The following is a 9,888-nucleotide window of genomic DNA, read 5'->3' on the forward strand; positions in this document are numbered from 1 at the left end:
GAGAAACCCGCCAATCAACGAGCGCCGCCGCGGCCGTGCCGCGTCCCGGAAGTGCCGTGCCGAGCTACCGCCTTAAAGGGACCGCACTGCGCTGGTACGGGGGCTGCACCCATGGGTGGGGATCACGGAGGGTGCTGGACATCCCTGGGGAACGGGGAGCCTTGGGAGGGGATCTGCAGGGATTGAGGGGGGTGCTGGACATCCCTGGGGAACGGGGAGCCTTGGGAGGGGATCTGCAGGGATTGAGGGGGGTGCTGGACATCCCTGGGGAACGGGGAGCCTTGGGAGGGGATCTGCAGGGATTGAGGGGGGTGCTGGACATCCCTGGGGAACGGGGAGCCTTGGGAGGGGATCTGCAGGGATTGAGGGGGGTGCTGGACATCCCTGGGGAACGGGGAGCCTTGGCAGGGGATCCGCGGGGATTGAGGGGGGGTGCTGGACATCCCTGGGGAACGGGGAGCCTTGGGAGGTTGAGGAGGGCGCTGGGCACCCATGGCTGGGGTGAGGTGCCTGGGGGTGCAGAGGGCTCCGCGTGTCCCCGAAGGACCCCGCCACCGGGCCCCGCCACCTGCCCCGTCCCCAGCGCGCCATGGCGAAGCCCGGGCACGCCTGGAGCCGCGCGGCGGCGGAGCAGGGCGAGGCGCAGGAGGGCGAAGATCCGCTGGACGCCAGGATCGCGCGGACCGGCTGCCTGGAGCAGCACCGGCAGCTGCAGGAGTGCATGGCGGAGCGGCAGGACTGGCGGCACTGCCAGGAACAGCTCCGCGCCTTCGGCGCCTGCATGGCCCGGCGGCAGCAGCGGCAGCGAGGGCCGAGCCCAGCCCAGCCCCCGGACTGACACCTTTCGGGCTTTATTTTCATCCAACTGCTGGGAAACCCAGCTGGAATTGTTGGGAAATTAAATCTGGAGTTTGTCGCCCCTCGGCTCGGTCTCTGCAAGTTGGAGAGGGTGGCTGGTTTGGAGTTCAAGTTGGATATCAGGAGGAATTTCTTCCTGGCAAGGAGTTTTAAACATTGGAAGGGACTGCCCAAGGAGGTTTGGAGTCCCCATCCCTGGAGGTGTCCAAGAATGACACATGGCACTCAGTCCTCTAGGCTGGTGATAAGGTAGGGACTGGGCACGGCTTGGACTTAGTTATTCCAGAGGTCTTTTCCAACCAAAATGATTCAGTGGTTGTGGATTTCCAGCCCAAAATGTCCCAATCCAGGAGCATTCACAGCACTCAGGCTTAGTCTTGGCTCCAGAACAGCCCTGGCCATGGATTTTTACTCCATGTCCTCTGTGCCATCCTAAGGCTTTTCCCAGCAGTGATAAGCTCATGTCCCACAGGATGGGATTTCTGGGCAGGCGATTTATCTCCTGGGAAGCCACAGAAAAATCAGGAATGGGAGAAAAAGGGATCTGATCTGACCACCACTTGCTGGCAAATAAGCCAGGAGAAAGAAAATAAAATTGCTTTTTGCATGGCTTTTGTCAGAAGGAAGGTTCCAGGCTATTTCCCAGGGATGTGGGTGCTGGGAATACCAAGAGGCTGGGCATGGAAGCACAAGCAACACCTGGACAGCCCCAGTTAGGGGGAGAGTGTAAATTAATGAGTTATTTTCCCTCTTTTTCACAAGCTGGTCCTTAGAAAGGGGGAGAAAAAGCCTCCAAACAAACCAGTTTCTGGAACAGTTTCTCTTGGCATCCATCAAATTTGGTTATAACAATTCCTGGGATTGCTGCAGCACAGCATTATTCATACACAGAGATTTCTGCAGAAATTCCCACCTATCAAGAGCAAAATAGGCAGGAATTAAAAGAAAAAACTGAAGGAAAGCAAACCCACATTCCACTGTGGCACCTTTGCTCCCAGTACAAACCAGTCAGAAATAAATGCATAATTTATTTTTATTGAGACAAGCTGGTTGGTAACAGTGGGAATTCCTTCCAATTCACCAAGTTATCAGTACAGAGCTCATGGAAGCAGCTTCTGGAGGCTGGAACAGCCCATGGATGGCACACTGTTCCTCACCTCAGGACATTTCTGCCAGCAGCTCTTCCAGCTCTGGTCGAGACTTCAGTCGGCTCTTGAAATCGGCTTCCGTGTGCTGTGGAGGGAGGGAAAACCACCACAAATCAGGATCACACAAACCCTTTTCCTGCTTCCTAAAGGGAAAGCATTGGGAAGTGTAACCATACCTGTTTCATCAACAGATGCACCCCCTCAGGCTGGCTACTCTGAATGATTTCCAGCAGTATGGGAGCGAACGTCGAGCTCAGACCGCAGATCTGAAAGCAGAAATGACAGAGCTGCGGGAGAACGATCCCAGGATACTCTGGGTTGGAAGGGACCTTAAAGATCATCCAGTGCCATGGGCAGGGACCCCTTCCACTATTCCAGGTTGCTCCAGCCTGGCCGTGAACACCCCCAGGAATTCAGGGGCAGCCACAGCTTCTCTGGGCACTCTGTGCCAGGGCCTCCCCACACTCACAGGGAAGAATTCCTTCCCAATATCCCATCCATCCCTGTGAGTTTCTCCACTGACCCATCCCCAAACATGACTTTTCTACCCCTCATATCAATTATTCTGCAGAAAACAGATAATACTTCTTCTGCCTGAAACACAGAGCCAGGAAATCCTCCCGGGCTTCTAGTTTAGGAGCAACACTCAGCAGAAAACGTAACCAGACTTTTTGCTTCCATTTATGCCCAAATGTTGCCTTTCATCTGTTAGATGTTTGAGGGGAGCCTGTGATGGGATCCCACCTCCTACCTGGACAACCCTCTGGTGGGTGGTAAGGACTGCATCCAGCTGCATTTTGGATCCCTTCTCTTCCAGGAACAGCACCTCGCTGGTTTTGGTGGGCATAGCGTAGCTGCAGGAGCCAGAGGGCAGTGCTTAGGACAGGCAGGATATCTGCACTACTTTACAGGGATGAATCACCCTCCACAGCAGAGGAGGGGGAAGGAGATTAACTTTTCATGGGAAATTAATTATGCAAAGGATGCATCTTGCAAACCAGGTCCTGGCAGAGGCCAGCTGTTTTGCTGGAAGGAGATAAGGAGGAAGCTCTGCAGCACTGCTGCCAGCAAAAACCTGGATTAGCTACAAACACCAGCCTGAGAACTTTTAACTTCTTCACAGTTCAAGAAAAGCAACAGTTCTGACTTATTTTATCTTTTGGGACTTAGCTAAAATCTGCTGCTGCAATGCACCACTCAAACTACATCGTTTGCACCTCAGATTTAATGGGAATGTGACTGGGAGTGGATCAGACTCTGCTCAATACCCAGAGATCTCACTTCCTCATTCCTCATCCCCATTCCCACATCCAAGCTCCATCCTACTGCCCACCTTTTCCCCTCAATTCCCAGTCTGAAGGGCAAATCCTTTCTTTCTCTACACACCAAGCCATGTCCAGCCTCAGAGGGTACAGGTGAAAAGCACACATTTTAGACAGTCCCTGCTGGTTTTATTCCCTGCTGGCAGCCCAGTGCTTTTCCCAGTGCCTGCAGCTCCCTGGGAGCCCTTCAGGCACCGAGGTGCTGCCTGACATTCCTCAGGCATTACAGCCAGAGGAGTGGCTGTTGGAATACACCTGTTTCAGAGAACCAGGGTGCTCCTGAAGCATCCTCTCCTCCTAAACTGAAGTAGCAGGAAGTTCACCCAGCACCTTCAGGGCTTTCCCAAGCTCATTCCACTTTGGATAAGCAGGGTGGTGTGCAGAGCCTGGATCACAAACCACGAAGGAAAACCAGCAGCAAATGTCAGCAATTCCCAGGCTCTGCACCCACAGGCTTAAAGCCTTTTCCTCAGAGGAAGGAGATGTAACAGCCACTTTTTCCTTGGAATCTGCTCAAGTCAGTGCCTGAAAAATTCAATGCTTCTAAATAAAGCATCCAGAACTGTACAGATACACAAAAGGAGAACACAGGGCAGGTGAGAGGTTCGGATTGACATCCAAATGGGAATCCCTCAGGGAGACTGGAGTGTGGCCTGATGTGCAGGGGGTCATAATCCAGAGGGACAGATTTCCTCATACCTCTCATTGACCCGGATGGAGAGACGGTTGCAGAGTCTGTGGACGTACTGAGCAAAATGCTCCACCAGGCACAGATCATAGGAAGTCATCTGGATGTTGATATCTCCATACTGGTACTCAGTGCCAGCATTGATCTCTTTCATCTGCACTTTTTCCTTTCTCCTCTTTGGAACCTGTTTTCCAAAAGAAAACGCAACCAAGTAAAATAGAGGGTATCTACTTTGAACAATGCTGGGAATAAAGGTTCAGCTCTTGGATGGCCTCACACAGAAAACACACTCAGGCTGTGATTCATTTCTTCCAGAGGAAGAAAGAAAGGAGTAAAACCAGTAGAAATAAACCTGCTGTTTATTTCAGTTCCTGCCTAAACGGCAGCTGACTTCTTGTTTCCCCCCTCCACACAACTGGATGTCTTTCCAAATCCCAGGGAGTGTGAAAAGGTCACATGTAAGTAAGAGCTGCTCACAAAATTTTGGAATGGTTCAGGTGTTAAATTCAGTGTCAGGAGGTTCCAAAGCTACTCACTCACTCACTCCCATAGGAACGTACTGGACAAGAGGAAGAATTTCTGCAGTGTGCTGAGCTGAGTGGGTACTTCATGGAATCATGGAATAGTTAGGATTGGAAGGAACCTTAAATCTCATTCCATTCCAACCCCCTGCCATGTGCAGGCACACCTTCCACTATTCCAGGTTTCTCCAAACCCCATCCAGCCTGGCCTTCTGAGATGGGCATCCACATGCTTCAGGATTACCTTGGGAAAGCAAGCACAGAGGGAAGTCCTTCTGCCTACCTCCTTTGGGAGCAGGTATTTAAACTTCCCTATTCCATGGGTAGGTCGGGACTTGTAGGATCTGTGGCAACCCAGGAGTGCATCACCTGAAAATGAAAGCAGAGCAAATGTGTTTCCAGCTGCAAACAAACATCTAGAGGTGCTCTGAGAGCCCCAAATTACGGTCACGTAACACCACGGGTGGTGCCACCTGCTTAGCCAAGAACAGGGCAAAAATAAGAAAATAGTGGGAAAAAACTATATGGAAGTGGCAGAGCACCTGCTCTGGTTATTTACCAATACAAAGCTGGCTAAAAAAAAAGCCCAAAACAAAACAAGCATGTTCCAATGTTTAATATTTATTTGAGGGAAGTGAATTTCTTGCCTCAAAGCTAGATTGACAACAGACTTTACCTGCAGCACACAGACGGTTTTCTCTGACTGTTGCTGCTCTGTAGGAAACAAAATAATGATTAAAAAGTCTGTAGGAAACAATATAATAATTAATAACTCTGATTTTCCTCACTTATGGAAAAATATCTGTCCGATGTCCCTTTGCAAAGGAATGGCCTTTTCCCCATCCCACAGCCCTTTCAGCTCCCAGCTCAAAGTCTTACCTCCACTATGAGAAGATTTGGCAAAAAAAAAAAAAAAGGCAATTTTTTGGTCACTTATGTTTTCTCACCTGCTGAGGGTCAACACCTGCCTGAGCAACGCTCCCTTCTCTGAGCACAGCACCTGCAAGGGTTAAAACATGGCAGGGTGGCAGATCCGCTGGGAATTTCTCCAGTTTACTACACCTCTAGGCTAGGACCCGAGGGAAGGGCTGGAGCTGTGCCAGGGGACGTTTAGGATGGGTATCAGGGAAAGGCTCTTCCCCCAGGGGTGCTGGGGATGGAGGGAAACACTCATCCATCCGGCAAAGAGCTTCGCCGTCGCCAAACCAGGGTGGGGGATAAACATCGATGTCCCAGTGTAGAGGGACAGGGACCCGGCAGGGACCACGGAGACGAGGCTTGTAATCGAGTTGGGTGTGCGAGGATGGGCAGCAGGCGTGTGTGGGTGTCTCAGCCCCTGGTCCAGGGGCACCAAGACAGATCCAGGGCACGATCTCAAGGTCTGGACCCCTCAGGATCACCCCCACACCTCCTTCCGAAACCAAACCAGGGTCGTTTCTGTTCCTCCCCTTCCCTCTGTCCCCGCGTCCCTCCCCGTTCTCACTCCCCTTCCCCGTGGCCATCCCGGTACCTTCGGCACCGCCGCCATCATCTGGGGCCGCGGTCCGTCGCTCAAAGCGCTCCCCCTCAGTGCCTCGGTACGCCCCCATTCAGTTCCCCCCGTCCCGCGGCTCCCTCCCCGCGTTCCGACCACAGATGCCTCCCGGGAATTCTAATTTTCGGACAGCTCCGCCCACCGAGAACTCCCGTAGGCAACAACTTTTGGACAACCCGCGGTACTGGCGGGGCCCTGGCGTCCTGAAGGAGGCAGCGGGGAGGGCGCGGGCAGTAATGGCGGACCCCTCGTTCCTGCCCGCCCACACGCGGCGGGCAGAGCCGCCACGCGGCAGCGGCTGCACGGCGCACCCTGCCCTGCGCCTATCACCGCGCGTCCCGCCCGTTACGGCCCGCCTCCCACCCGTCCTCGCACCCTGATTGGTCCCCAGCCACGTCCATCACGGCGCGGCGGCCATGTTGAGGGTGGCATGGCCACATTGCAGCGCTGATGGCGGTGCCGGCCCCGCCCCAGCGTGCTGCAGCGGCCACCTTGAGTGTGGCGTCCCGGCGGCCATTTACTTAGGCCTTTAGTATCGCTTAAAAAAAAAATAAAATATTTACAATCGCGAAATCCTAAGCGTAGGAAGGCTGGGCTGGCGGGGACCGCCTCTCTGATTTCCCAGTGGGAGAGCAGGTGGGCAGGGGGCCTGCCTGGAAGAGATGGGTCTGTGGTCCTCTGCCCGCCGGGCCTGACAGTCTCGAAGTGGCTCAGGAAAACTCACCCCGTGTCCCACTGCCTCTTCCACACAAATCTTAATTTCCCACAGGCTCCCTTCCCTACTCCTGGCTCCCTTCTCTGCAGTCTGGCTCCAGTTTCCCCCTTCTTCCATAGCAGGTGCTCACTCTGGAGCCCACATCCCTGATCCCCCTTCTTGGAGCTGTTCCCTGCCTGGGAGCTGGATTTTGAGTCAGGATTTCCCAATCTGCTCACTCACAGCTGCTCCAATTGCTCTTGCTGGAGCTGTCAGAGCTCCTGATGGACTTTCTCCCTGCAGCTCATCCACGTGGCAAGTTCATGTCCTGCTCTGTGACCCAGCCCTGGCCCACATTTCTGAGTGCCTGGAGCTCCGGACACACGTTGGACACCCTCGCTGTCCATCCCCTCTGCGCTGGTGCATGGAGGGGACAGAAGGAATGTGAAAGGACAAGTTTTGTGTCTCCACCTGCCCCAGCACGTGGAGAGAGCAGAGGAGATTCACAGCACCTTTGCTCTTTCCTCCACAGTGCAAGGACACGTGTTCCCAGCTCCAAGCTGTGTTTTCCTGGCACTCCCGGGACATGACAGAACTGCCCACGTGGATGTTTTCCTGCCCTTTGATCCCACCTGGCGAGCCCCAGGCAGGGCCAGCCTGGGAATGACACTTGTGTAAGGATCACTGTGAGAGTCTGAGCTGGGTTAAGTCTGGCACTCCCACTCCAGGAAACCTGGGCTTCTCCTCCCATGATCTTTGAAGGCCCAGAGGAAATTGAGGAGGGGCTGCTGTGACTGCAGGGGACTGGCTGCTCCTGTGTTTGTAGGGGAAGCTGAGATGAGCACCACAATTAAGAGCAGGTAGAGGATGACTCCTAATTCCCTGCCCTCCAATGCTGTGTGGCCATGGAGTGGGACTGCACCCCTTCATTCCCTCTGCCCCTCCTAGGGACTCACCTTTCCTCCACCGCAAAAACGTGGCTGAGGAGGGAGCGTTGCCCCAGACTGAGTTTGGGGCAGGGCAGTAACAGATTGCAGGGATTGTTGTTGTCCTCTGTGTCTCCATGAGAAACGAGTCCACCTCTCCACTGAGGAATGTCTCTGACATCTATCATAGATGGATAATACATTTTAAGGCCAAAAGGGATTGTTAAATCATGGAATTCACTCTCCTGCACATCACAGTCGATAGGTTTCCAGAGACTTATGGCTTTATGGAAGCAAATCACTCCTCCCCCCGTGAAAGCATCTTTCTCACAAAGGCTCCTCTCGATTTCCCCTGCATACAAAGACAGTGCTGCTTTAGGCAGCTTGTTCTGGTGGCTGAGCACCCTCTCTGTTAGGACACGGTCCTTATTTCCAACTGGAATGTGCCTTTCTTTGCCTTTTGCATCATTTCACATCCCTGTTTCAGGAGCACAACTTCCAAACCTTTTTGTGACATTTACACGAAGAAGCTGAGGGGACTAAATTACTTCCTTTTTCTGCACCACACTTAAAAACTCAAAGAAGCTTTTCCTCCTTTTTAAGGCTTCCCATGCCTTGCTTCCACTTCTTTTCAGACTCATCCAATGATGAAAACAATCAAGAAGTGTTTAAACAGACCTAAGAAGAAAACCTCTGTTTCGCGTGTCTCCTTCTCTGCCTTCAGTTGTTGTTTTCCCTGGGACTCATGGGAAAGATCCTGGAATGAACCCTGACACAAAAACAAGGACAATATCTGTATTTAATATTTGAGATCACATCAGGCCAGGCTGGATTCCCTTTCTCCCTGCAGGAGAGCAGCCACACAACCAGTGTGGAAGCACATCCAGATGCCAGGTGCGGAGCTGGATGGAGATTCTGCTCATATCTATTAAAACTTGTTTAAATTTAATCACCTGATTAAAAAACAGATTTTCCTTTTTTAGTTCCCTGGTACTTCAACGCCTGGGTGAAAAAAACCCAGCCCTTGGTGAAGCAGTTCATCACACTGAAATGATCAAAAATAGAAAGGCTTTCAAAACTAAGCATGTAGCAGATGCCATTTCCTTGACTATCAGAGCAGAGATGCTCTGGAACAATCTCCCAGCCAAGGTTTAAACAGGAGGGGCCAGGACCTCCTAAAACACTGAACTTTGAGGGCAGAGTGGGGAAAAATGGGCAAAAAATACTGAAAGGAAAAGCTGGCCCCTTCAGCAAAAGGTGGAGGGCCCTGAGCCGCTGTCAAAGGATGACAGTGGGGATCACTGACCTTCCTGGGAAACATCACCCTGCTGTGAGGGATCTGCTCCCCAGAGATGCTCTTCTGAAAGGAGTATCTGTGCCAGGTTAGGATGAAGTCTTTGCTTTTAAGGCCTTTGCTGGCTCCCCCGCACGCCCGTGAGGGCCGGGTACACCTCGCAGCCCTTACCCTGATGCTGAGGATGTGAGGGCGGGCAGGCCCTGGCACAGGGTGCCCAGAGAAGCTGTGGCTGCCCCTGGATCCCTGGCAGTGTCCAAGGCCAGGCGGGACACTGGGGCTTGGAGCAGCCTGTGCTGCTGGAAGGCGTTCCTGCCCACGGCAGGGGTGGAACGGGATGATTCTCCTCGTCCCTCCCAACCCACACCATTCCCGGCCCGTAGCGGAGGGAAGCGCGCACAGCGCCTGCGCGGGGCGGGCGGAGCGCCGGCTCCGGGAGCGCGGGGGGGGCGAAGCGGCGGCACCGACACCGGCACCCACAGCGACACCGGCACCTCACCGGGGCTCGCAGCCTTCGCCGGGGAGGAGGAGGACGAGGAGAAGAAGCAGGCGGAGGCGGAGAGAAGCGGTCGCGGTCGCGGGTGCCGCCGCGGGGAGCGGAGCGAGCGCGGGGCGGCGGCGGCGGCTCCTCCATCATGTCGTCGGGCGGGGACTTCGGGAACCCGCTGCGGAAATTCAAGCTGGTGTTCCTGGGCGAGCAGAGCGGTGAGTCACCGCCCGCCGCGGGCCGGGACCCCCACCCCGACACTCGTGGGGGCACGAAGGGCCCCCCTCCTCATCCTCCCCGATATCTTCATGAGTGTCTGTGACACCCACCCACCCTTATGGGGTCTGATGGGACCCCCTCCTCACCCTTCCTGAAAACCACCCACCCTTATGGGGTCTGATGAGATCCCCCTCCTC

At 54.1% G+C, this 9,888-nt stretch overlaps 3 protein-coding genes across 6 annotated transcripts in view; 2 read left to right on the top strand and 1 right to left on the bottom strand.

Annotated features, from left to right (window-relative positions):
• Positions 1-19: 19 nt before the first annotated feature.
• COA4 (cytochrome c oxidase assembly factor 4 homolog) lies at positions 20-1,603 on the top strand. The gene is made up of 2 exons (XM_068180432.1): positions 20-94; positions 584-1,603. Exon 2 carries the CDS (start codon positions 590-592, stop codon positions 836-838), a length of 249 nt encoding a protein of 82 aa, XP_068036533.1. The 5' UTR covers positions 20-94; positions 584-589; the 3' UTR covers positions 839-1,603.
• On the bottom strand, positions 1,572-9,027 carry MRPL48 (mitochondrial ribosomal protein L48). Of its 3 annotated transcripts, XM_068180428.1 has the most exons (9): positions 6,048-6,301; positions 5,485-5,537; positions 5,214-5,251; positions 4,821-4,906; positions 4,028-4,200; positions 2,758-2,860; positions 2,183-2,272; positions 2,016-2,091; positions 1,572-1,771 (listed from the first exon to the last, which is right to left on the bottom strand). In XM_068180428.1, exons 1-8 carry the CDS (start codon positions 6,066-6,068, stop codon positions 2,017-2,019), a joined length of 639 nt encoding a protein of 212 aa, XP_068036529.1. In that variant the 5' UTR covers positions 6,069-6,301; the 3' UTR covers positions 1,572-1,771; position 2,016. The 3 variants fall into 3 exon arrangements, with proteins under 3 accessions (XP_068036529.1, XP_068036530.1, XP_068036531.1); XM_068180429.1 differs by lacking the exons at positions 1,572-1,771; positions 5,214-5,251; positions 5,485-5,537; positions 6,048-6,301 and adding exons at positions 8,370-8,460; positions 8,998-9,027 and having other exon boundaries at positions 1,874-2,091; XM_068180430.1 differs by lacking the exons at positions 1,572-1,771; positions 5,214-5,251; positions 5,485-5,537 and having other exon boundaries at positions 1,874-2,091; positions 6,048-6,298.
• A 366-nt stretch (positions 9,028-9,393) lies between these two features.
• The window catches only part of RAB6A (RAB6A, member RAS oncogene family), a 40,415-nt gene continuing 39,920 nt past the window's right edge, over positions 9,394-9,888 (top strand). Inside the window, exon 1 of one of the 2 annotated variants that reach the window (XM_068180396.1) lies at positions 9,394-9,690. In XM_068180396.1, coding sequence (XP_068036497.1) covers positions 9,621-9,690 — 70 coding nt within the window. In that variant the 5' untranslated portion in view covers positions 9,394-9,620. The remainder of the gene's footprint in view (positions 9,691-9,888) is intronic. The other variant, XM_068180395.1, reaches the window with a different exon arrangement.

Source organism: Anomalospiza imberbis, chromosome 2, assembly GCF_031753505.1.
Source record: "Anomalospiza imberbis isolate Cuckoo-Finch-1a 21T00152 chromosome 2, ASM3175350v1, whole genome shotgun sequence".
NCBI classification, from domain to species: Eukaryota; Metazoa; Chordata; class Aves; order Passeriformes; family Viduidae; genus Anomalospiza; species Anomalospiza imberbis.

Excerpts from the sequence above, each read along its gene's own strand:
- MRPL48 (XM_068180428.1), bottom strand. The coding sequence starts at position 6,068 with ATGATGGCGGCGGTGCCGAAG. Across the intron at positions 5,538-6,047 it reads TGATGGCGGCGGTGCCGAAG|GTGCTGTGCTCAGAGAAGGG; the intron begins GTACCGGGATGG and ends TAACCCTTGCAG. Across the intron at positions 5,252-5,484 it reads CAGGTGTTGACCCTCAGCAG|AGCAGCAACAGTCAGAGAAA; the intron begins GTGAGAAAACAT and ends TGTTTCCTACAG.
- COA4 (XM_068180432.1), top strand. The coding sequence starts at position 590 with ATGGCGAAGCCCGGGCACGCCTGGAGCCGCGCGGCGGCGGAGCAGGGC.